This window comes from Mesocricetus auratus, unplaced genomic scaffold, assembly GCF_017639785.1.
Source record: "Mesocricetus auratus isolate SY011 unplaced genomic scaffold, BCM_Maur_2.0 Super-Scaffold_100008, whole genome shotgun sequence".
Taxonomy (NCBI): Eukaryota; Metazoa; Chordata; class Mammalia; order Rodentia; family Cricetidae; genus Mesocricetus; species Mesocricetus auratus.
Window position 1 is genome coordinate 52,980,068 of NW_024429192.1, and position 27,856 is coordinate 53,007,923.

The 27,856-nt window shown below is 40.4% G+C and overlaps 1 protein-coding gene across 1 annotated transcript; it reads right to left on the reverse strand.

The window, feature by feature from the left end:
• Positions 1-426: 426 nt before the first annotated feature.
• Positions 427-26,872, reverse strand: Tmem39a (transmembrane protein 39A). The gene is made up of 9 exons (XM_005071489.4): positions 26,575-26,872; positions 25,400-25,586; positions 17,215-17,437; positions 15,871-15,954; positions 9,454-9,608; positions 6,243-6,585; positions 5,302-5,489; positions 3,348-3,468; positions 427-900 (listed from the first exon to the last, which is right to left on the reverse strand). Exons 2-9 carry the CDS (start codon positions 25,510-25,512, stop codon positions 667-669), a joined length of 1,461 nt encoding a protein of 486 aa, XP_005071546.1. The 5' UTR covers positions 25,513-25,586; positions 26,575-26,872; the 3' UTR covers positions 427-666.
• Between the last annotated feature and the right edge of the window lie 984 nt (positions 26,873-27,856).

A 27,856-nucleotide genomic window follows, 5' to 3' on the forward strand; every position in this document is an offset into this window, starting at 1 on the left:
AAGCACTATTATTATTACTAAGAGCAAAAGGAAAACTTTTGCAAGCAAAGGTCATGAAAGAACAGGCAAAGTGACAGCAATCCCCAGAATACCAGGTGAGATTAATGGAAAGTATCAAAAAAACAGGTCAGCAAAAACAAGAGTTTAGAATGGCCTCCTCCCAGTAGGCGGCAACAAAGAGTACCGGATCCAAGATTTGAACCCACTTTGCTGTAATTACCCCAGCACTATTAGCATGCTAAATTAAAGGGTATTGGGTGGAAGAAGGCAACTCTATTCATCTCTCTTTTCTATAGCAATAATTATAGCCAGGGGAGGAACTAAAGAAAACAAAAGAGACTGGAGAGAAAACAGACACACCAAAGACACTGTGTCAAGTGATATGCAAGACATGTTCCTAAGTGAATGTTACTCCAGAGCCAGACAAACAAGTCAATCTTTTACTGAAAGGGCATCCTCTCATGTATAATATTCAAATATACTAACACATGAAAGATAACATCACCTTGTTTATGGATACATTTAATATCCCTTGCCCTTCCCAACTTTCAAAACATAATAGTATACAAAATATAAAATATCTTAAATATTTATAAAAATCGCGAGAAAAAAATAGATCGTATGAAAATATTTTTATCTGAGTTCTCCCTCATGTTGTGAGGCAGCTTAATTTGCCTTGAGTTCGTAACTGTTGAGGGGGTAGGAGTATGCCCTGCCTAAGACTATTCTGTCCCGGAGGAGCTTAAATAAAACATAGTAGTTGCAGAAAAGGATGAGTGCCATGGAGAGTGTGTGGTTCCACTTCTCTGACCGCAGCAAGGAATAGAGTTGGTAGAAGACAACACTGCCCTCAATGAGAATAAGCAGGTTCAATAGCCTTAACGGTCGATGAAACAGGAACTGTAAGAGAGTTAAAAAACAAGATGTTATATCATGGGAAAAGCAAAATTACTGAATTAATTTTCCTAAAACAATTTCATAACTGTAAGTTCACAAAACCAATAACAAGTAGATCTGCATGGTTAGTGTCAAACTATTTCTTGTTATAGAAATCTAAAAACCTTTCTCCTTTTTGCTCATGAACAATGAAATAAATTTTATTGCAATGCCCCTAAAATGCAAAAAATTATTATGCCCAACAAGATTTTTCTAACATGTTATCATAGATGTTATTTTATCTAAGACATTCCGAAGTATGTTTATCTAAAGCCAAACTGGTAAAAGGACCACTTGGAAATATTTTAGGCTTTGTAACACAGACCCAAAAATTAAAGTTGTGACAGGCAGTGAGTGGGTGGCACACGTCTTTAATCCCAGCACTCAGGAGGCAGAGGCAGAGGCAGAGGCAGGTGGATCTCTGTGAGTTCGAATCCAGCCTGGTCTACAAGAGCGAGTTTCAGGACAGTCTCCAAAGCCACAGAGAAACCCTGTCTCGAAAAAAAAAAAAAAAAATTAAAATTGCAAAGCAATAGTAACATAACTATTCAAAAATGTACTGTTAAGGCTAGAGAAATGGCTGAGGTTAAGAGTTCTTCTAGAGGTCCTAAGTTCAATTCCCAGCAACCACATGGTGGCTCACAACCATCTATAATGAGATCTGGTGACATCTTCTGGCATGCAGGCATACACACAAGCAGGTAGAACACTATACATAATAAATAAATAAATCTTTTTTAAAAAGTATTGTTAATCACTCTTAGCTTAGTAAGACATAAACACCAAGATTAGACAAGTCTGGGGAAAGAGACAAGCATTGCAAGTTGAAATATTAATATGATAACTTCTTTAATTTTGTTTTGCAAAGGGGTCTTAATATGTAGTCCCAGCTGACACTAGAATCTTCTTCCCTTACCCTGTGAGTGCGGCATTACAGTATGTGCCACCTCACCAAGCTACAACAGTATCACAATTTTCCCTTCAACTATTTACCAAGTAACACCACTGACTGAAACCCTCTACCCATATACTTCGGCGAGCATGCTTTCCTTCCCCAAATACTGAAAAGTCAGGTACAAAATGTCATGCAAAGAGGAAAAATGGGAAATGAGCGGGCATTAGAGCCAGACTAAAAATGGGGCTTCTTATTTTCACTCATCAAATTTTTCACTCTAAGGGGCTTATTAATAAAACAGCACTCTGCAGACGATGTTGACTCCTCCTGGGAGCTCTTACCCATTGAGGAGGAGTGAACTGGGAGTGGGCTGGGGGGAGTAGGAGGAGGTGAGGGAGTGGGAGGAGGGGTGGGAGGGAGAACTGTGGTTGGAATGTAAAATGAAAAATAGAAAATAAGAAGGCATTCTGAATATGGAGACACAGATTGCAACATAACATATAACGATGTATTCAGATGAAGACAGATGTGGTCTATACATGTATGTCATCTAAAAACAAATAATTTGAACGGGAGGTCTGTCTCAGGGGTTTAAAAGTAAGAATGAAGCTAAACTGCCTTAGCTGCTCTCAAAGACACTCAGCTTCTCAGGGCAGTCTTCAGGGGAAAGAAAATTTTTAACTTGAATTTTATTAAGATTTTCAGCAACACCATGGCTCAAAAAAAAAAAAAAAACTGGCTCAGAATTACTGTTCTAAAAAGATTAAAAAAGGCCATTTCAAATTCTATGGCCAAGTGTAGTTAACTATACTAGTAACCTAGAAACTGATCAAGTCAAAGTAAAGAAAGGTTCTTAAGTGTAACAGCTACTATTAATGGACAGATTTTATTTATTAAGTTTGATTTAGTGGGTTTTTTAAAAATAGGGTCTTACTCTATAGCCAAAGGCTGCCCTTGAAACTCCTGATCTTCCAGTCTCTACTTTCCCAAGGGCTAGGGTTCCTGGTGAGAGCTGTCTCCTAGGCAAACAGGCAGGTTTAAATGAATGTGAGTGCTCTCACACTTCAGAGTTAAGTATTACTTCAAATAGAAAATTATTGCTGCATTAAATAGCACCTTCTCGTTTGTTTGTGTTTGGACAGAGTCAATATAGGCAAGACTACCTCTTGAACCTCCTGCCTCCACCTCCCAAGTGCTGGGATTACAGTAATATGCCACCACGCCAGGCTCAGATACAACATATCTGAAGCATATCCCTAAACTAAACTATCACCAAATTAAACTGTCAGGTGAAAAAGGAAATCACGTAATTGCCTACTTGTTTTGAGCAATAGCATATGGACTTCAAGCTGCCTCTCCAAAGGCATTCTCAAGATCAAGGGCAATGTCACAGTAATAACAATAATCAGCATGTATTAACTTCCTATTGCGCATGACATACCATGCTAGGTGCTTACATACAGAGTGTCCTAACACTTTGAAGTTTATGCTTGAAAAATAAGTAAGTGGTACTTGCATAAAAGCGGGCATGGGATACATCTGAAGGCACTGCCACGTTGTAAGGTCCCATGGCTCTATATAAACATCTGCTGTGCCGCACCAACACCCCTTGAGGCCAAATTGTGTTTTCTGACCAACTACAGAAGAAAGAAATGAACTGTTAGAATACTGAGAATTAGGGAAAACAGTGTTTTGAAAGGCCAGCTATTTATTTCTATGGAAGATCAGATTAAGCATTCAAGGCTTCATCTGCCTGAATTCTGAACATACACACGGTAATTCCACAGCCAAGCTCTTAGGAGTTAGAAAGGATTTGTTAATGATAACTTCATTGTTACACAGTATACAGAAACTATCGAGTGATATGGTTAACTCAGTGTTGAAGGACTTACAGGTGTGGGAGAATGAGCAGGCCAGAAAACAAAGTATAAGGGTGAACTGTCATCTGGATCCCAAGTGAGCAGTAAGAGGACACAAACAAGAAGTGAAAGCCGATGACAACAAAAGCAAAAGAGAAATTAACAGCACTGCTAAACTAGAAGACATTTGCTGTGTAATCACACCCCTATACAGGACTGGCTTGCTTATCACATAATTCAAATGTCTCACAGACGTGAGGAGCTACACAGACACACACAAGTACTAACACACAAGACTTTCCTCTTTACCGCTTCCTTGGTTCATTTCTATAGAGGTTTCTCTATGGAAAAGAAATTAGGGAAGGAAAAGCTTCTTTCTTTCCAGCATCAGTGTAATGGAGTTGCAGAAGGATGGGAATCTTCAAATTAAACTTATCTTTTTTCACTTAAATCTAAGTTAATTCATCACTTCCTGATTTTGGAAAGGTTAGTCTCCTAGGATAAGAACTGGGACAGCAGTTTAGATATGTTAAAAATAAAAGTTACTCTAGCACCCTGAAGCTTTCCCAGCTGAGGACATGTTCCACCGGCTCTACTCACACTTACCAGCATTAAGGTGATGATACACCTCATGGCCACGTGCCACCAGTAGCCTGAAGATGTACAGTACTAGGTCTGTGGACTGTACTTTCAACTGTTATTGAAATCTGTCCTTTGCCCACATTCAGGTTTCTTTTCAGCCTGGCCCAATCTCTTTCAGTTCCTGGGCTTGAAGGCCTGTGCTAATCTGTATCAGACATCAAGGCAGATAATTGAAGGGAGAACTCTGAGGGGGGAGAGGGGAAGGGAAGGTCACCTCAATCTGTTCCATTTAATGAGAGGGATAACTGGTAGATGAAATTTGTGAAATATTTAAATTATAAAAGGGAGGAAGGTGAAGAGGGTCCATATTTGAAGATGGCCAAGGCCTGAGAGTTATGATAGTGGGCTCAGAATTGACAGAATGAAGCATCTGTGAGTTAGGCATTTTGAACCATGCAAAGAAATGACTAATAACAGTACAATCAGAGCCAGGGGCAGTTTTCACTTAAGTAGAGGCAAAGCAAGGAAACAGTACAGAAATTAGAAAGAAAAAGGAGAGAATTATAAACAAGGAAAATTACTAGACCAGATCTGCACTTATTAGAAAAGGCGAAAGCAGCAAATTCTAGCTACTCAGCTATGGCAATGAAGATGAGAACACAAACCGTTAAGTCTTACAAAATAGTTTAAAATGTATGTACACATATTTTACATATTTGTGTACACATATGCATACACATATATATCTATCTCCAAATACATTTGGACTTGGGCACAATAAAGACTGAAAGAAAAACCCAGAGTATAATGCACTCAGTGATTGGGCAGCTGAAATGTGGACGCACTGAAAAGGAATTGGCAATGGTGGTGGAAATGAGTTAATGCCCTGTATTCTTTTTAGTATGATGACAAGCATACACGTAAACAAAAACCAAACGACGTTTAAAGCCGAGAATGACACACAAAGCATATAAACATGACCAGTATCATGAAGAGAAGTGTTACATGGTTACCCTCTAACCTACTCACATGTGCTGTGGAGCATTGCTGTAGAACCCATGTTCCAACTTCTGCCACTTGCCCAGGTGAGCAGCTGATTTATGTAGCAAATCACAGTATTTGGATGGTAGTAGTTGCGTGGTGAGCATGACAAAAGCATTGATCCACACCATAATGAGGTGTTCACATGACCAGCGCATGTCGTAATACTGGGTACTCTGGAAGAGACAAGAGAAACAATCCATGCACTGGCAGCGAACAGAGGCCGGGAAGGGTGTGTGGACATACGCCCTGCAGACAAATGCCACTCTGAGTCAACATGCACTGGTTGTCCTGCTGTCCGTGAAGAAACTTCAGGAGCAGAGTCCTCCACAATCAACCTGACTTTCTGGCTGTGCGAGTTAGGGCTGGGAGGGAGAGCAATTATGTTCTATGTGCTTCCTTTCTGGTAGAACTGAGCGCTTCTGAAGGGCCAGTCCAGCTGCAGATGTGCTTCTGAATGGGTGACAGGGGACACTAGAATGTCCCAAAAGCTTTTGGCCCCATGTGATATCCAGACCATTTATCTTTTCTATTGAAATAAATTGAGTTTAGATAGAGGTTAGGTAAAATTCAAGATGACCCTGTTAAATATCAACCACAGCAGGCTAAATTTCATTGAAATCTTGGTTTTCTTAAGCTGCTATGTAATGATTCTATTGTAGATTCAATCTTTATTTTTCCCAGAAACTTAAAAAAACATATTTTTTTAAAAAAGGAAGAAAGGGGGGAGCTATCACAGGGTGCATCACATATATGGAAATACCTATCCGCCAACCAGGAGCGGTATTAGTGTACTCCAGATGCAGCCGAACTCCACCATCCAGGCTGCCAAAGGGGAGACAGAGAAAAGGGGAATTAAACAAGAAATAGCCAGCTTATGTAACTGACACACAAATCCAGGGAGTATACACAGCCGGATACCTGCTTACCTTCACAAAACACAGTGGGAGAAATGCAACATAGTAGGCACTGAAGAGGGAGTTGAAGAGAACTTCCTTGATTCTGTGGTTGAAATCTGCTTTCAAACATTCTACTTCATTGCGAATGAGATCGGGAGATAGGGGACAGCTGTGGGTGGGGATGGGCGTGGCATTATTAAACTGTTCTTTTAGAGACTCCAACAATAAGGAGAGGAAATCTTTGGATTTGGCCAAACTGCCCACATTCGAAGCACCTTCTTCTACTGCCTGGTGCTGAACCACATAGTCTGTGAGGAGAAGATGTGCTCTACTATCTTGGTGGAAACAGCAGAGAGGAACATAAACACCAAACCTGCAACACAAAATGAATATGAAAATGATATGAGTCTCACACATCATGTAACTATGTCATGATCTACCTAAGACAATGAAACCTCAATGGGTTTGAGGTTTTGTTTTTTTACAAAAGCAGAATGTATTCACTGCAGAATAGGATAGCACATAAAAAGTTCAACCACAACATACAAACACCTAAAAACAATCATTTCTATTGAGTGCACAGTTTTCCAGAGTGCAAATTTTCTACATGGTCACTACCAAGGGTCGAGGTCCGAGCTGGGTGTTGCCAGGTTCTTGGACTCTTATTCAAAGAAATGAATGAAATAAAGGCTCACGCAGATACCCTAGGCCCAGATAACTGTTCAGGACTCCTTTTCTGGGGTTCGGGAGAATGACTTTAGCTACTAAGGAGTGTAATGAGGGTGGAGCTCTCTTTCGGGTGACACATTAGGTCATATAATCATTTTGCTACTATGCATGTCCCTTCCCATAATGCATCTGATTTTAATTATGTACTCTAAATTATGTATTTACATAATATGGTAAATAGAAGATTTCCCCCCAAAATTCACTTCAGGACAGTCTGACTTACTGCTCACCCACCCCAAACCAGTCCAGGTCAGATCAGTATTTACATTCCTTGTTGGGAATATTTGAAAATAAACTGTCTAAATCTGAGAGTTGTTAGGGGAGAAGAAACCTACTTAACAGACAGGGATGGATATGAAGCAAGTGGGGGCCAGGGTTGCTAGATAACACTGTTCAGAGAGGGACATATGCATAGTACATCCAGGTAAAGGAGTTGGACTATCAAGTACCTTATTGGGGCAGGGACAGTACGTAACAAAACCAAGTAGAGTCGCATAATACTGAATTATTCCATATAATTGCCTGCCTCATTTCTTTGATATTTTCTCCAAAGACTTTACCACTCTGTGTGTTTAATAGATTTATTATTTGGGGATGGTATTATTTTCTTAGATTACTTCCTCTCATTACCAATTTAAATTCTACAAAGCAATTTAAATCTGATTAATTCACTGATGCACTTGATGCCTAAAATAATTCATGAAACAGTAGTCTCTCAGAAAGCATCTGATTAATTAATGAAAAAGTTACAAAAACAATAAATTTCTATACACAATAATACTCAGTTAACTGAATTTTTTGAGAATTTTGACAACTACTCTTTTCATCCTAGGGATTAAAGCTAATGCTTTATGTTTAATGCTTAACGCACAGGTTAAGCACAAATCTAGCCTGGGCTGTGTACAGCCCCAACTGTTCATGTGAACATCTTAGACTTATTCTAACTATTGACTCCTTAAGCAGTTTAAGTACCCTCAAATCTTCACTCGGTAACTTCCATGATATGAACTAGATATTGTAAATAAAACGGTCACTTCACTGATAACAATTCAAACATTAAAAATATCAGTTAAAAAACCATATCATTTATTTCATTTTAATAACAAAACTAACAAATGATACTTGTTCATCATTTTCTATGGAGGGAAACAAGATGAGCTATAGATGGCTTGTAGTCGCTCCAAGACGCGCTGTGAACATGCCCCTGAGAGGGTGGGATAGACTGGAATCAAGAGGCACAAGTATCAGGTAGAAAATTACTTTTGCATATGGGACCATCAAATAAGTATACTGCCAAAAGTCTGAGGCCAACCTTGGCTACATAGTGCATTCCAGGTCAAACAATGAGACTCTGTCTCAAACAAAAACAGAAACTAATAAAAAATCTCTGCACACAAAGCTATGATGGCTAAAGTTTCATTAAATTCAATATTGCTGAAACACACTGGACAGTAGTTGGTGCACACCTTTAAACTCAGCACTTTGGAGGCAGAGGCAAGAGGATCACTGAGTCTGAGGCCAGCCTGGTCTACAGAGTGAGTTCTAGGACAGTCAGAGCTACACAAAGAAATCCTGTCTCAAAAACTAAACCAAAACAAAGCAAATTGCTGAAATGCAAGCTGAACATCTAGTATTGAGAGCAAGAGGCTAAGTGTATAATAGAGTGTGATGGGTATCCCAATTCTTCAGCCTTCCTTGTAATCTCACTTCCTATGTGACTGCATGGCTTTATCCTGTGGGTTAGGTGATCAACTCCTATTGCACGCTCAACAATGCAGCTTGTTTGGGTCAATTACGATGTCAGACAACACAGTACAATCAGAAACCTGAAATGAGCTGTACACAGACTCTTTCTCTTGATTCTTTGCCAAACTCATGTACTAATACTCAGTTTAGCCTGCCAGAGGATGAGGCATGAGGAACAGAGGTTAGCATTCTGGTGACCAGTTAGTCCCAAGTCTGTGGATGAACCCAGGCAGACAGATCAGGAGAGCCCTAATTCCCAGTTTATCTCAACACACATGCAATAAATATATAGCATGGGAGGATAGTATGTGGTGGAGTCCTATGGCAATGAATAACTGATTTAGGATGAGAGAAAGCAGAAGAAAACATCAGGCCATAGAGAGCTCTGTAATTAGAGGATTCATTAAAGCATTTCTTAGGGATGCATGTGTATCTACCCAAATGTATGTATGTGATGCCTCAGTATGTGGTGCCTGGAGTCAGAAAAGGGTGTGACTGCCTGAAACTGAACTATATAGATGGTTATGAATCACCAGGTAGATTCTGGGCACTGAATTGGGGTCCTCTGAGCCATCTCCCAAGTCCCTCAAGAAAAGATTTTAAAGAAGGGAGCAACAACACAAACACTTCAAATTTTGGTCTCAAACTATGTAGCTCAGGATGACCCTGAACTGACTCTCCTGCCTCTACCTTTCCATTATATCATTTGCATAACTCAGATAACTTCTAAAGATTTGCTAATAAAATGTAAAACTGAAATACTCACGGATAGCCAAGGAAGAGGAGATTGAGGACTGAATGGCTTCGGAAGAGATTAACCAGGGTCCAACAGAGCACCCATCCACACAGAGTAAGAAGCACCAAGCGGGCCAGTATCAGAGCCGTGTAGTGAATCATAGATGCTGCACCTGCCTTAGTGGCCTGCAAGTATGGGAGCACCAAAAGAAACATTTTATACATTTATACACTGTCTACTCAGTAGCAGTGTGCCCCAGAGTAAGAGCTTGGATTTAATGAAAACTAAACTGCCTCAAAAAAGTAAAACCTTTGCCCCATCCACACCTACCTTCCTAGCAGTTGAAAATTCACTTCTCTAGGCACTGTTATTTCCTTCTTTTCCTATATAGCCCTCATGCAGACCTCCTGTGAATTGGTACAAGTATTACTTGTTTACACCTGGTCCAGAACCATTCATCAGAATGTGCCAGACTGCTTACTAAATGTATCAATACCTATCAACTTTCTTGGCCAGAAATATGCAACCAGATTCCGAACCAAAGGATGGGTATGTCAACAACCTAAGTGATTGTTATGTACAAACAAGTTGGAAAGGTGCTGGGTCTTGTGGTGAGGCCTGTAGTCCCAGCCATGTAGGAGGTGGAGGCAGGAAGGTCACAAATTTAAAACCTGCCTGAGCTACAGAACAAGTTCAAGGCCAGGCGGGCCAGCTTAGGTGGGGATTTAGGTTCAACACCCAGTGCTGTAAGAAAGGAACAAAAGATGGAGAAGCACTGACTGTTCTCTCCTGATTTCCTACCAGACAACAAGGGTCTCAATAGTTCTCTTTTAAATCTTTTCTTCTGCACTTTTTGTTGATGAGTATTTAATAAACTACTAAAGCTCCACAAAGTAATCACATCTTCTTTGACAGATTACTGTGAATTTCCTTTTAAACTTCTGCACACATGGAAACAATGAACTATCACATTTAATTCTTTTTATCACAGTTGCTCAAATATGCCTCTTTAATCCCAAATATTTAAAACTACATACAGTAAGAAAACATCCTTATTGAAAGTTGAAGCTTTAGATGTCATGTTTTCTTTTCTTTTTTTTCTAAAATGATGTAGCAAAGATGTGAATAAACTGCAGGGAAATCAGCAGGCCCCCATTCACCTCTAAATACCAGTCCTTTTGTTTGCTGTTTTCAATTTTTCTTTTAGAGATAGGGACTCTTACTTTGTAGCCAGGCTGATTTCAAACTTATTACCCTTCTGCCTCAGCCTCTTTTGGGATTAAAGGAATATACCAGCTCAAAACAGTAGTCTTGGGACTCAGAAAAGGAGTAAAAATGATCTGCAGTCACCAATACACACTCAGAGGATAGTGGTTTGAGTCTCTCCTTTATGTCCAGGCCTTAGTTTACAGATCCTAGTACTTAACATATACAATGTGTATGCACTACATGCTACACCAATGCTCAGGAAAACATTTCCATTGACTGAATACATTGAAGTGGCTGATTAAAATTAAGGGAGAGTTGTATGCTATATATCACATGTCTTCATCCCAGCTACTTGGGAAGTGGAGGCAGAATTGTTTGAGCCCTGGAGACTGAGGTCAGTCTGAGCAACATAGCAAGACCTCATCTCTAAAAACAGAAAAAAAAAAAAAGAGCATTAAATGAACTTTAAAAACTCTTGTCTAGTGACATAGCAGTCAGAATGTCACTGTCTGTTCTGTGTGTGTGTGTGTGTTGATGTTGATTCAAACATAAAAGTATGAAGTTTCAGTTGTATGAAAGTATAACATAGTTACATACAACATTTGATAAAAACTATTGGAGCTAGATTAAGTATCATACTTTATCATTATCTTAATGTTACTCCTTAAAAGCTTACTGTAGAACAGTATACAGTACAACTCTGGCAGCATCACCTACATCAAGAAACCACATGGGATGACTGACAACCACCATCCAAGTTTGTGCAGATATACAATGCAATGTTCATACAACAAGAAACTTTAGCAATGCATTTCTCAGATCTTTGCCATTGTAATACATGACAGCATTTGTACATAAGCTTAGACACATACACACTGTAGATACACACAGTATATACAATAAAAAATGTGAAATAGCACTAAATGAGTATCATACCTCTGCTTAAGCCTCAAACTATGGGAAAGGCACAAGATATTTTCAGCTATAGCAGAAAAAAATGGTTCCATTTCACACCTGAATATACACCTCTTATCGATGGGCCTCCTGTGTCAAATCCTGGAAGTTACTTAAGCCACTGGAGCTAGACCACCACCTCCATTCTCAATTTAAAATTAAAAAATCTAAGAGAAAGCAAGATGGTAGTGTGGCACATACTTATATTCCCAACACTGAGGAGCTGAGACAGGAAAATCATGAGTTTAAGGCCAGCCTGGGCTACACAGCAAGACTGTCCCAAAAACTAGTAAAAGACTGCTTCTGTATAGAGGATTTGTATAGCTTAGTAATTTTGCCTTATCCATAACCAAAACTCTTAACCACTGTGTTGTAAGTTACAAAGCCTATATCTGGCCTGGAACCAAGGCAGTCAAAACGAAACAGCTCTCTGAAGTTACCCAGTCAAGAAATGCAAGTATTGAACTTAAACTTCAACAAACGAAGTATGATGAGTGCTACAGGAAAGACCTGAGCTACCAGGAGAGCACATGACAAGACACTAAACGGGAAGTGCTTAGGGCCTGGTAGAGAAGACCTGTGATCCCACATACTGAGGTAGGAAGACGGCAAGGCCAAGACCTGCTTGGGCTCAGAGTGAGTTCAAGGCCAGCCTGAGCAATTTAGTGAGACCCTGTCTCCAAACAGAAAGTAAACATAGGCTATGGCTATAATGTAGTGGCAGCTCTCTAGGTCTCTTGCCTAGCATGTGCAGAAGCCCTGTGTTCAGTTCCCAGGATCCCCGCCCCATGTCATGGTAAAATGATATTCATATTTAAGCTGAGAACTGAGAAGGAAGCTCTGGTCAGGAAAAGGGTAGAAAAGTATTCATAACACTTAAGTAACAAATATATAGATAATGTTCTCAAAACACATGGAAAACAAATGAACACAAACACACACACACACCAAACTTTTATGTGCATATAATGATTAGAAGGAATTTGGTTCTTTATAATGGGAATGTAATTTTAAATTTTCTGCTATGTTTTTAGTTTTCTCCAATGAAATAACCTATTTTCCTGCTTAAAGAAATAATGTTTAAAGAGAATTGGTTCCAAATGGTGAAAGTTGAATTTATGTTTAGTCTTGTGGAGCAAGTAAAGAAGCAGCTTTGGTCTGGAGGTGAATAAACAGAGTCTACCTAGGGAGAGGGGTAGTCCCTTCTGACAATATTCAGCTTTCTGAATTAATTACCTCCAGCCTGTCCTTAAAAATGACTGGTCTTTCTCAGGTAGGGATCCTTTCTGTGGCATAAGAAAACAAAAGAAGGCAAACATATTTTAATGGAAGGCAGAAAAGATGTTTTATGATGAGCTTTATCCCTCTAATTTAGATATTTTAGGAGAGAACTATGATACAGCTCTAATTTGTTTAATTTTTGAATAGGTAGTAGTAGCCACGGCACTCAGATATAAAAGATAAACACAGTGTTTGTGGTGAAGTGCTGGTATTGTCTCCAGCCACCAACAGATGCCTGGCATTAGTCTGCATATCCTCCCAGAGACAAATTTTTTCACATCAGCAAACAGACTTTGTTCCTTCTACTCGTCTTGTTTTAAGCACTGTCTTAAAGCCAGGGATGATGGTACAAGCTTGTAAACTCAGTACTCAGGAGACTGAGACAGGCAGACAGTCATGTGTCCAAGGCAAACTTAGGTTACATAATTAAATACCAGGCCAGACAGGGTCACATATTAAGAACTTTTGTGAAACAAACCAAACAACAACAACAAACCCTCTCTTTAAAAGCCCCATGCTTCCATGCTTATTTAACGTCACACGTAAACACCCTGTCACCTTTCCATAGCCACACGCTGGTCCATTATATGAATGTACTGTAATTACTCTCTACTCCCTTCATGTACAGTAAAGATTTTAACTTTGGAATAAAAATCTGTTTCAAGGGCTGGAGAGATGCCTCAGAGGTTAAGAGCACTGACTGCTCTTCCAGGGGTCCTGAGTTCAATTCCCAGCAACCACATGCTGGCTCACAACCATCTACAATTCATGTAGACTGAACAATGTATATGTAATAAATAAATAAATAAATCTTTTTTTTTAATCTGTTTCAATTCAGCCTCCTGTTTCCAATGAGAATGGCAGGCAACTCTGGAAACAGCACATACTCCTGACATGGGGCAGAAGCTGCTTGACTGTTATTATGTCATCAATAAGAGCAGTGAGTGCTTCAGGTTTTAGTCTCTGCATCAACATGTGGAAATCCCAGTTACTAAGGCTTCACACAAAGGCAGGACATAACCAGCTGACATGTGTAGGATTCATGTAGCCTAGACTGACCTCAAGCTCACTGTGTGCACAAAGACAGCCTTCTTCCTGATCTTCCTTGCCTCTATCTCCTGAGTACTGGAGTCACAGACATGCACTATCACACCTAACTAACAACTACAATTTCTAAGTAACTGAAGGAATAAAGCAAAACAAAAACTTTTAGTTAAAAACAGAAGAACAAAGGAATTGCTCTAAAGAAAGTTGTTTCTGGGAATACCCAAACTAAACATCCAGTAAGAAAAACATAAAATAAAATAAAGGTGGTGGTGGAAAGTGCAGGGCATCTAGGCAAGGCCTGTAATCTTAACTGTTTGGGAGACTGAAGCAGGACAGAAAGTTCAAGGTTTGCCCGCTCAACAGAGTGAGTTCAAGGCCAGTATAGGTAATTTAATAAGACTTTCTCAAAATAATAAGTAAAAAGAGGGCTTAGGAATACAGCTGTACACCAGCTGCCTGATATGCATGAAGCCATGGCTCCATACCTAGCACTAAAATAAATAAATAATTAAACAAACAAATAAATAAATAAGCGTCTATTTTATTGTTTCTTTTTTGAGTATGTAACCAAGGCTGGCCCTGAACTCACTATATAGCAAGGCTAGTCTTAAGCTGCTGATCCATACAGCCTCCTCCTCCCAAGTGTTGGTACTTTAGGCATGTGCCAGCACATCAAGCTCAGCATCTACTTTGATCATCTGAAACAAACTTGGTGAAAGGTTTCCTACCGTGGAAAAAAAAAGCAATCTTACTACCACAGCTTTGCAGTTAAGTTCACCAACTGTGTTCATAAAACTCCAGTTCCTCAGTTAGAACCCACATATATAGTCTGCTCTAGAGGAAAATACTAGGGTTGAAGAGATGGCTTGCAGCTCTTCCAAAGGACCAGAGTTTGGTCCCCAGCACCCACATCAGGCAGCTCACAACCACCTGTTACTCAAGCTCCAAAAGATCTGACCCCTCCTCTGCCCTCCATGGACACCAGCATATATGTGGCACACACTCACACAAACACACACACACATTTTTTAAAAATCTTGTAAAAGAGAAAAGGTTGAGTTTCAGTTACCTGTGACTATAGCAAATATTCACTTGAAATTTCACACTGAAATATAGTTTTCTGATTAAAAATCACTAACCACTTTAGCTAAGTTATCATTTTTGCCTGGGCCATCAATTTCTTGCTAAAGATAGCAGAACTTATGAAAGCACATTTTCCTCCCTCACCAAGTTCACACATATATGAGAAATGATACCAACTACTAACTCTGCCAATAACGTTAAGTTTTTAAAGGATCATTATGTCGCCATTCTTACCTTCTCTGTCCACTAAAGCTTAGGTTCTAATTTTCAGATTAATCATACCCAAAATTTAACACTGTCTTTTCAAAACTGTAAGTTCTAATAAACTCAAATTGTTTCTTGTTAGGAAATTTCACAAGTGGTATACAAACCATATGTGCAAGTAATTCATTACCTGTTTTACACTAAAACTTTAAAATTACAGGGCTGGAGAGATGGCCCAGCAGTTAAGAGCTCTTCCAGAGGACCTGGGTTCAATTCCCAGCACCCACATGGTGGCTCACAACTATCTGTAACTCCAGCTCCAGGGAATCCAACAGCCTCATACAGACATGAATACAGACAAAACACCAATGCATATAAAATAAAATTAAATTAAATAAAGTCTTTTTAAAAATTAAAGATTGCATTTTTAAACTCTATAAGCTAAAATAAGCTCAGATCCTACAATCCTACAAATTAGATTTCAAATAATTCTCTTGAACCACTTCACATTTGAATTTTAGACACTGTAGGAAAACTTCTTTCTTAAGAACTGAAACAACTCACACAGAAGCAATTAATTTATAACTATATTAAAATTATATTTGGTCATTTCTGTCCCATTCTAAGCCCAGCCACAGGTGACATAAGATAGTGAATGAGCCAATATACCTCTGAAATGAGGGCCCACACAAGCCTCCTCGCAAGCATCACTGTGATGAATGCTGCCAGGTGATAATCAATGAGATGAAAATTCTATAAAAGAAACAAAGAAGTGTGTCAGGAAGAGGCCCCGTGTGTCCCCAGCTCACTGCTACACAGTCTTCTGAGACCACTGGAGAACACAGGAATCCAGAGGCCCCCAAGAACTTGTCACTTCTCTTCCCATGACAAATGGCCACATTTTCCAAACATTAAATAACTATCTAAAATGCATTCCCCTCTGCTTTTGAAACTGCTTATTGAGAAGAAAGGAGCTGGGCATGGTGATGACACATGCCTGCTCCAGATAGCAAGACACTATCTCAATAAAAGAAAGGAAAAAAAGATAACATGGAGTTAACAAGTAATAACCTGCAGAATTATGAGAACAACAAATCTAAATGCCACATTTACAGTGTCTCCAATTACACAGATCAGCTGGGACTCAGAGTTTTCAGGAGTTACTACTGTTCATCCCTTTACCACGAGTATCTACTGCTTAGCTCTCTACTATTTGGTTTATCTGCCCTGCTCATTTAGTGTGGCTGTTGATTTAGAAATATGCCTTGCCGCTCGTCTCTTCTATAAAACAGTCCTTACCCAGTTTCTTCTAAGTTTGTACATATTACTATGACAAGGAGAATGAAAGCTTTGGGAACAGTATGCTAGGAACCAAATAGTATGTAAAGGTCAAGTTGGTGCTGGAGATATAGCTTAGTGATCAAGTATGTATCTAGCATGCATAAGACCTGGGTTTGATTTCCATTACCACCAAAAAAGACAAAGTTGCTGGAATATAATCATAGCAACATATGGTAGAGAAAGGTAAACATCAAACACTTTCTGATATGTTAATAAACATTTGCATTTTAACTTCTAATTTCATTTATATTTTAACAATTTCAGGAAGTTTTATTTCTGAAAAAAATCTGAGGTTTGGTAACAAGATATTTAAAAAAAAAGATTTATTTATTATGTATACAGTGTTCTGTCTGCACATACGTCTGCATGCCAGATCTCATTACAGATGGTCGTGAGCCACCATGTGGTTTCTGGGAATTGAATGAAGGACCTCTGGAAGAACAGCCAGTGTTCTTAATCACTAAGCCATTTTGCCAGCCCCACAGGTATTTTATTAGAGGGTTTATTTCTAGATAGATGGTAGCATTCTGGAAACAGAAAGAGAAGGATTAACAGTCCAAGGTCATCCTTGGTCACATACTCAGTTCAAGGCCAGCCTGAGCTATGTGAGACACTGTCTCCAGCTGCATTCTAGACTGCTGACAATGAATGTTAAGGTTTCTGAAGACTTACCAGTGAAGTACAAGACGCAGGGTGGTTGTATGGATACCACCACACGGTCTTATAGATGTTGATGTACTGAATGAACAGAACAATCAGCAGGTAGATGAAGAACAGAAATTCAAAGAACAGGCTCCCATCTACTGGTAAGTCAGGAATTTGGCAATGACGAACAGGACCTGGGGTGATTAAGGCTGTGATAGGTGGGACTGGAAGGCCAATAGCACTACCATTCCTGAAAAAGAAATTATAGTTAACTCAAATGGTGACAGCCTTCAGTGTCACAACGCCTAAAAAGCCCTATTGCCTCCTCCACCCACCTCTAACTGCTGGTCCCCACTTTCCTTTTCTTGCCCACCCATTATGTCTGTGATCTAAAATGTAGCCATGCTTTCCATTATTATCTCCTGGGTATGAAAGACTAAAATTTATCCATTCAAGCTCACCTTGAGTTTAGTCTCATTACCCAGTTGCCTACTGAACATCTGTGCGACCCATCCCAAGTCCTGACACTAGTCCATGGCTTATTCTGCTGGTTACCCAAATAAAAAAATCTAAGCTAGGACTTCTTATGTGCCTCTCCATATCCAATCACTCTCTAACTGGATTCCACTGTACAAAATTTTCTTTAATCTCTTTCCCCTCTAAATGCACTATCTTGGATCAACCATTTACCAACTTTTACCTAAATTACTGTGACAAACCCCGAGTCTACCTTCATCAAGCCCTCTAACCTGCCTTCCAGGACCTTTCTAAGTGAAATTCTAAAATTACTCTCTTACCTGAACATTTAAAATAGTTCTCCATTACCAATGAAATAACAGCCAAACTTTTTTAGTACATCATATGTGGTCCCTTCTCTACCGGTGACACATACGATGTCCATGCTATGTGCAATCTGAACACACGTATTATTCCTTTTGTGCACTTTGTTCCCTTTAAATGGACTACCACTCGCCCCCCCCAATCATAATCACCTTCCTTAAAAATTTTCTAGATTTTTCTAATTCATTCTTCAACATTTTTAGTAGAGTATTAGCTTAGCACATACAATTATCTAGGTGAGATCTGTATAATCACAACCAAAAAAAAGGAAAGAAAGAGAAGAAGAGCTAGCTATCTGGGAGGATGGCTCAGTGGGTAGAAGAGCCAGCCACCAGTACTGACAACCTAACTTTGAACATTGGGACACACACAGTAAGAAAAAACTAACTCCTGCAAGTTGTCCTCTGACCCCCCCACACATTATGGCACATGTATGCTCTCCCTACATGCACAAAAGGAAAGCATGTGGGTTGCTTGCGGGATGTTTCAAACATATCCTCTGTGAAGTTTACTCTAACTCAAAACTGATACATCTCTCATCAAATTTAAATTGTGCCTTTATTCTTATATTTTTAACTCCTTCACATAATTTGTGCATATAGATTCATGTCTTAGTTACCAAATTATAATCCTGACGATCAAACACTCTCTTTAATTCACTGTTGATATATACAGACCAACGCAGTCATGAAAGAGAAATAATCTCTTAAAACACAAAAGTGAGAACTGTTAGTTCCTATCTGCTTGTTCTTCCGTCCATGCCTGCTTACAGGTCAGAAAAGCGCAGCTATCCCAAGTGAGAAAACAAGGATAGAAAATGAAGTTTCCTAGGAATTGTTACAGACGTCTAAAGGTTGACTCTTATTTACACAACAAGGAAAAACAGGCTTTAATACCAAGAGAAAGAACAATATTAGTGTTACCACTCTAAAATTTCTAAATATAGAACTCTAGCTGCTATGTGGCATTTACAGTACTTTAAGGGACTCCAGGGAACATGAATTTTGCTCACTCTGAAGAACATTATGACTTGAATGCAAAGGGTTAGCACCACAGTTACTACCTCAGTTAGCCATAATGTTGAAATTAAAAATACTGATGAAATGTTACAAAGCTAAGAGCCTTTAATATAAACAAATGAAAACTTCTTGTTCCCCTTCAGTCAAAACAGAGGTGGAAAGCATATGCAAGCCATTAAGAGTTTAAAAGGTCATAAACATTTCTCCAAGGAAAGTGGATTGAGATACTTGTTCCACTAAACAAGCAGTGAATGCTTGTTTCAAAAGAGCATTTCAAAAACATTTACAAAGTACTGACAAAGAAGACCCTCACTTGTGATAGTCTCTGCAGCTTTAGCTTTTAAACGTCAAGCCAAAGACAACAGATAAGGTCAGACAAAGCAATACAGGGCATGAGAAGGAAAAAGTAGAGCATTCCTACAGACTGTCAGATCAAGTCATCTTCTAATCTATAAAACTTAAAGGTTGAGGAGAGGTATATCAAAAGTTCTTATAAACTAAAATCATTTAAATAACTGTACAATGCACAGATATATCAAAATACTATATTATATTCCATATATTATACACTAATCAAAAATAAAAATTCTAAGAAGCTTAAAAATAAATACACTTAGTCAATAAAAATCAGAAAATTAATTGCAGAAATATATTAAGGAAAAATAAAAATACTATTCCTGGTCTAAGGGTACAGCTCAGTGGTAGAGTACCTGCCTAACATGTGGAAGGCCCTGTCTTAGTTGCTTCTATTTTTAACTCCTGATCCTCCTGTTTCCACCTCTGGAATACTAGAAATTGCAAGCCTGTCTACCACCACTCAGTTTCAACAGTTTGTTGGAGCTCTAACCCAGGGTTTTAGCATGCTAGGCCTGCACTCTATCTACTGAGCTGTATTTCCTAGCCAAATCAGGATTCACTTAATTCCGATAACAGCGATTTGTTGCAACATATGCAAGGTATTGTAATTTTAAAAAGTACCCCGAAAGAGAAAGATGCCATGTGAGAGCTTGGGTGGAGGGTTTTTTATTGGGGGAAAGTGAACAGGGGGGAGGAAGAGAGGAGATCTGCCTCTGGGTACAGGAGCAGCAAAAAAGAAGAGGGTGAGGAAGAGAGGGGAGACAGAGAGACAGGAAGAGAAGCAGAGAGAGAGAAAAAGATTGGAGGTGGGCAAGACCCACCTTTTAAAAGGGAACATAGTGCATGTACATAGGTGGTGCTCTTAATGGCTGCAGCTGAGGGCATATCCTGTCAGAACCCCAAGGACAGGCCAGTACAGATGTCTAAATAGTACCACAAGGTACTGTCTACCAAAAAAAAGCTCTTTAACTACTCAAAATCCTAGGTTTTTCTTTTTTTTTTAAATGGGCCTCACTATGTGGCCCCTGGCTGACCTAGAAATCCTTGTACAGACCACGTTAGCTTTGAATTCACTAAGTTCTACTTGACTCTGCCTCCTAAGTGCCAGGATTTCAGGCATTCACCACTGCATTGGGCAATGCCCAAGAATTTCTTTGGAGACTAGCCACAAGAGCATTCTCTCCCCTAACAAGGGAAAACTGGAGTTCGGCTAACTTAACTGGAGATACACATATGGGCCTCTGTAAGGGCTTTCCAGAAGGTTTACTAAGACGGTGCCACCATCTCATAGCCTGAGATGAAATGGAGAAGAGGAAGCGTGAGTAGTAGCATAGCTCTCATGTCTCCCCAGAAGTGGAGTCCCAGCTGCAAGCCCCACCCCATAATCTCTGCCACACCTCCCTACACTGAGGGGGCCACACCATCTTAAACCATGGACCACAAGAAACCCTTCCTTCCATAACCTGCCTTTGTCAGACTTTGACACTATAGTAAGAAAAGTAATGTATACAACTGTCTTCAAAACCTGCTTAGGAGAACTACTACATCTAGTAATGTGACTGGCAAACTTCTCTCTCTAGTGATTAAAAATACAACAACTTCCCCTAGATAGTAATAGTTCACTGCGCCTAAACTGTATGTGCAATGTTTACATCAAATTCTTACTTTATTCTTGCATATAGTTTATGTATAAGAAAGATATAGCACCGGGCACTGGTGGCGCATGCCTTTAATCCCAGCACTCGGGAGGCAAAGGCAGGCGGATCTCTGTGAGTTCAAGACCAGCCTGTTACCAGGACAGCCTCCAAAAGCCACAGAAGAAACCCTGTCTCTAAAAAAGAAAAAAAAAAGAAAAGAAAGATATAGCAGCTGGGCGTTGGTGGTACGTGCCTTTGATCCCAGCACTCAGGATGCAGAAGCAGGTGGATCTCTGTGAGTTCAAGGCCAGTACAGTCTACAGAGTGAATTCCAGGACAGGTTCCAAAGCAATACAGAGAAATCCTGTCTCAAAAAAACAAACAAACAAAAAAAAATAGCAGGCAAGAGATTAGTCTTTATGGTCCAGCAAGCAGCAGAATTTAGGTAAAGAAATGAATAAGTGTGGCACACACACTTATAATTCTGGAACTTGGGAGGCACAGGCGGGAAAATCTCTGCAAGAGTTAATTTCTTTTTCCAAACTAATATCTTGAGGTAAATGTTATCACAAAATATTAATCACAGTGACAACAATTTTAAAATAAATTAAATACATCTTTCATTTCAATATACTGAAAAACACATTCTTCCATCCCTCATCTAAAATTGCAAAAATTACATATTTTAAAAGAGGAAGAAAGATAGAGAATGAATGATAGATCAAAGCAAACATGACTGAACCCTTTAAAGCCAATAAGAGCTACAAGAAAAACTAGGAAAATACATAGAAACTCTTTCCTCAAAATAAATGAATAAATAATTTAGAGGTGCTATATGTGAGCATTGCTACACTCAGTTAAAACTATCAGCACTGTCAGGCTTGGTGGCACATGTCTTTAACCTCTGTACTTAGGAGGCAGAAGCAGGCAGACTTCTGTAAGTTTGAGGCCAGCATGGTTTACAGTTTGTTCCGGGTCAGTCAAGGCTTCATGGTAAGACTCTGCCTCAAAAATAAATAAATAAATAATGAAGTACCAGCATTATTTTTCCCTGAGACAGGGTTTCTCTGTATCTTTGGCTGTAGACCAGGCTGGCCTCGTACTCAGAGATCTGTCTCTGCCTCCCTAGTGCTGGGATTAAAGGCTTGCACCACCACCACCACCACCACCACCCAGCAATTATCAACATTTTCAAAAGTTCCACTTTCCTCCCATGACACTGTTTACAGAATCCAAGCATAAGCAAAACTACCTAGGAAAAAAGAAGCTTCAGCTCCAGTCACTTGTTTGCTAGAGATAAGGTCTGAATATGTAGCCAAGGCTGGCCTTGTGCTCTAGATCCTCCCACCCCAGCCTTCCGTGTACTGGGAACACTGGTGTGTACCACCAAAGCTGGGCTGCAGCTCTTTTTAAATAGCAGACTGCTTCTTCTCCTTATCCTTAAAGGTATTTTCAACATTCCAGTAATTAAAAGATTAAAAGTTAGTCTAGGGGGCTGGAGAGATGCTCAGCAGATAAGAGCACTGGCTGTTCTTTCAGAGCACCTGGGTTCAATTCCCAGCATGCACATGGCAGCTCACAACTGTCTGTAACTCCAGCTCCAGGGGATCTTACATCCTCACACAAATATATATACAGGCAAAACACATCAATGCACATAAAATAAAAATAAATTAATTTTAAAAAGTTAGTCTAGCTGAGAGGTAATCTGGCCCAACTTCCAAGGTTTCCTGGTGACCTTTTGCTCCTAAGCTACCTAGAGCAAATCAGGAAGAAGCAGGGGAGCAACTCAGAGACACAATATGCTAGAGGAGTCCACGAAGTCAGCAGGAAGAATACACAGGGCTAACTCTGCTGACTTTGCAGCTAGATGGGTGTCCCAGTCAGCCTCACAGAGCCAGGCTGTGGTCTTGGTCAAAGAGAATGACTTTTCAGCCAGGCGTTGGTGGCGCAGGCCTTTAATCCCAGCACTTGGGAGGCAGAGGCAGGCAGATCTCTGTGAGTTCGAGACCAGCCTGGTCTACAGATCGAGTTCCAGGACAGCCTCCAAAGCCACAGAGAAACCCTGTCTTGAAAAACCAAAAAAAAAAAAAAAAAAAAAAAAAAAAAAAAAGAGAATGACTTTTCATGAACAGACAGGACAAATGGTAGGTCAGGAGTATAGGAGTAGCTATGCTCCTCTGCTAGAACCTCCAAACAAACTCTCCAACATATCAGGAGACAGTAGTAGCACTGACTAGTAACTCTGGAAACCAAAACCAAAGCAGGGAAAAACTCTTTTCATGGAGGAAAAAAATTATCTTGACCAAATGCACAACTAGGTAAAAGTATCTCTGCACTGCTACATGGTCAAGCCTCCAAAGACACAAGTGTCCCTGGCTAAGATCAGCAAAAATAACTCATCCTGGGTAGCACGCTTTTAATTGTGCATTTTAATAATGGGGTTACTCCACACAGGGTGATGATGTTCCCACTAAGAGCCATTCACTATGTAACAAAACCTCAGTGGCCAGCATGGGAAATTTCCCTTAGAGTTGTTGGTCAGGAGACTACAGGAGTGTCCCCAAACAAAATGAACTACTGCTGCTGGCCTCCAGAACTTGAAGGTAAGACTTTCTTGTTGATGACACCACATACTTCAGACACAGAACTTAAGAAATCTGAGCTGAAACACACCTGGAAACTTCCTTCCTGAGAACTAGTTCTCACAGTAAGAGAAGGCGCTATGCAAGCAAGCTGCCAATGGAGAGAAGCAATCTTACCCAGCTGTAAAGTAAATGAACCACAACAATGACTGGACCAGTAAGATACCCGCAATGGTACAAATAGTGCCCCTTTTATATTGGGGGTGGTTAGTAATTGTCTAACTGAACTTAAAGTCTAGTCAATAAGAGGGAATTCATTCCTGGTACTATAAACATAGTCAACTATCCATGGTCAGATAGGTCACAGATCTGAGAATAGAACCTATTACTGTCAGGCTCCTAAACAAGTATATTCTAACCACATTCTGAACCCTTATCTTTACACATACAGATAAGTGTGGCCCCTCACCAAAGCAGCTTCTTCTGCATCAGATGGAGACTAGTACAGAGACCCACAACTGGTCAAATGCAGTTAGACTAGGAGGTGCCCACTCCATCTGCAACACAACCCCTACACCTAGGGTTGGGGGAAAATGTCAGAAGAGCAGGCACAAGCAGTCTACAAAATACCTGTTGGCAGACAGTATCCCCCAGGCATGACAGGAAAACACACCTATGAAATCAACAGTTATGGCTGCCAGAACAAGACCAGCACAATGTGAGCCGCAGTTGGCATGCCAACCACAGAGGAAGAGCTACAGGTGAGAAAAGGAGACTTGGTTGCCTCCAGGTATGAACTCCTGTCTGGGATGAGTGATCAGCTCCGGACACATGTACATAAGCAACACTAAATGGACTCAGTAGGGTGTATACGAATACACTTACACATACATATGTATATACACAAAACAATAAGAATTAAAGAAACCAGGAACTGGGGAGGACACAGGAAGCAGGAGTGGGAGTGATGTATGTAGATACAGTGCTCAGGCACAAAGTTCTTAAAAAAACAAAGCAAAACAAACTGAGCATAGTGGTATATACCCTTGCAATCTATATAACATGGCACGATGCTACAGCTGACACCATTAATATCTAACAAGTTTTTGCCTGGATAACTTTTAATAATAAAATGGGAGGGCGCAAAGGAAGGGGAAAGGGTTTACTAGTGCCCCACCCCCAACTAAGGAGCTATGAACAATCAATGGCTTCTTTCTTGAAGGGTGTGGCTCCTGGTAGGTAACCACACTTCAGTAGATGGCCCCACAACCAGAAGCATATGGACAGCACAAAGTAGACTCAACTGCTTATTTTTTTAAGGGGGCTGGGGGCTTGAGAGACTGCTCCAGAGGACTCAGATTTGATCCCCAGAACACATATGGTGGCTCAGAACCATCTGAGTTTCATCCAGTTCTAGGGGATCCAACAAGTTATTTTGGTATCCCTAGGCACCAGGCATGCAAGTGGTGTACAGACAAACATCCAAGCAAAACACTCACACACATAAAAAAATTTTTAAATATTTTTAGGTGAGAAATAAAAGGAAAAAATACTCTTCCGATTTGTGGTCCCTGTGCAAAGTCATTCTACCTCCAAAGTACTCTGAAATACTATTCTTTCAGTCTTCAGAGGAAAACTTTCTACTTTGGTGACAGGAGCACCATTTGATAAGCAGTTATTTAATTAAAATTACGTTTACACTAGTCTTACTGATAACATAGCACATAGCACACATTATGCAAATTATTTTTGCACAGACTTGTTTTTTCTTTACCTGTTTCTCAAGCCTGTTCCATTGCCACAGCCGCCACCAACCAAAGTCTGTATAGAAGGTAAAGCTGAACGGCTTAGCTGCTGCCGACTAGGACCCCTCCTTCTACTGGGCATGTCCAGGAACCAGTCAGTTTCCAGTGCCACCTGCAGTTGCAACCCGGGCTAATAGCTGTCAACTTATTTCAACTCTGAATAATAAAAAAGAAAACATTAAATACCAGCTGTTTAAAGAAGTCAGTGTAACAAGCAAACATTAACTAAGAGAGCAGATCTTAAAAAAAAAATGAATTTTCAAACAAATGCTCCCATTTGTGTACACTGCTGGGACCTTGAGGTAAGGTCAGAGGCTTAAAATCTGATCTACACTTTGTTCAGGGTTAGGCAACTCACAAAACTTGTGTCTTTAGTTGCTGGCTTCTTATTATATAAAACACACTACAGTCAGGGAGAAGTTTACATAAAACACCACAACTTATTTCCAATTTTATATTTCACATTAAGGTCACTTGAAATACAGGAAGCTTCATCACTGTCCAAATAACAGGTTGTTATCCAGGATCTGGTTGAGATTAGATATGTCGCATATTATCTGACACTGACCACGTCATTTAACCCGATTGTTTCTTCAGTCCATCCAAATGGTTGCCCGTTTCAGAAAAGCTACTGTAAAACCACTTTATAAAACTAATGAAATTGCAAGATTAAAAGGTGACAAAGATCTTCACTGGGAGAAAAAAAATTTGTTTTCCTCAATTTAGGCAAATATGGTTCTGCCAATATATACCAAATTTTTCCTAAAAACAACTAAAAATACTCCAAAAACTACTCGTTGGGGGTTGGGGAGGGGCGTTTTTGAAAGGTTACTACTGTAGAGGGATCCGATGTTCCCCATTCCAGATCCTCTGGCTGCAGACTAACAACAAACGCCAGGTGGGACAAAGAATCCAAACAGTTAGAGACGAGGACAACTGATCCTTGCTCAATTAAAGTGAAAGTAAGGAGAGGGGCAAAAGGCTGAGACACAAGAGCGTGGGGTGGGTTAAGGTGAATGGCGAGAAACCACAAGTTTGAATAGGCTAGCCCCAGAAGGAATCGCCAAGTGGTGCCAGTCCGGCGGCCGAAGGGCCGAAGCACGCCGGGGACAACGGAACGACAAAGCAGGCAAGTAAAACTCACGCATGGAAGAGGCCGGCCACTGAGCGGGATCGCCGGGAGGAGGCGGCGGCTTCACAGACCCGACCCCACGCACCCGAACTCCCTCCCTTCTTTGAAGCGCTCCAAAACAGCTGCCGGGACGCAGGAAGGACCCCACTGGAGACTCGCAAAATCCTGTCGGGTCACTAGGTTACCAGACCCAGACAGGGAGTCTGTGCCAGAGTCAGAGCTAAAGCCAGAAGCAGAGCCCGACCCCATCACCACTCATCCTCAGCCTCCATCGCCCAGGAGCTGAGGAGACGTGGCAGCGCACAGCGATGACGTCAGCTCCGCGTCGAGCTGGCCCCCGGAAACAGACTTGCAGCCCGCGGAGCCGGCTTGCCATCCTGTGGTGCACCTGCGCAGTGGGACTCTCCCGCTGCCCGGGGGCGGGTGGTTGGGCTTCCCCCCCCCCCCCACGCGTGGCTGGCGGGTTTGGTGTTTGGGTTTTTTTTTTTTAAACCTCCTAGGCTTCAATCCGCTAGTATCTAGAGGAGGACCCTCACATCAGGAGGGAGATTCGGAGACGCTACCTAAGGTCACGTCACTCATAAGCAAAGGACTGTTAAGGTCGCTTTAGACTCCAGTCATCCCCTTGCACGGACTGTATATTAAATCATAAACTAGGTACATTCTAGAAATAAAAACCAAGTTCTAGAAAAGTTCAGTCTAATAAAAAAGAGAATGCAGCAACGAGGCGCAGTAATATTGTTATAACAATATTAACAATAATATTGTTAATAACAATAAATGCATATCTGAGGTCCACTTATGGCGTACAAGATATGATAGGTAACCAACTCCGGAATGTTGTTAGTTTCAACATTGAAAAAGGGTTTTGGAGACTGGGCATTTTAGCTGGTGCTCCCAAGGTGACTAAGCTGTTTTCCTGCAGACAGAAAGTGTTAGATAAAAAGATAAGGGCGACAAATGATATAGTTTACCATGCTGAGTTCAAGCTCCAACCTCCACCCCACCATAAAAAGATGTCTAATAGTGAGTTCCAGAACTGTTAGTAGTTTGGAATTAAAATCAAAACGAAGCTTGAATGGCATTTCCATCATGAAGTCAGCTGTACTAAAATCTCAGGGTCTAAGGTCAGGGGCCCTGTTATATGTAGCCAGACCCGCCTCAAAGGAAAATGGTCAATAAATGTTCTTAAAAGTGTAACATATCTCTACCTCTCATGGAAATGCAAATTAAAACTACTTGGGGATTCTACCTCACTACAGTCAGAATCACTATGAAGAAAACAAAACTGCTA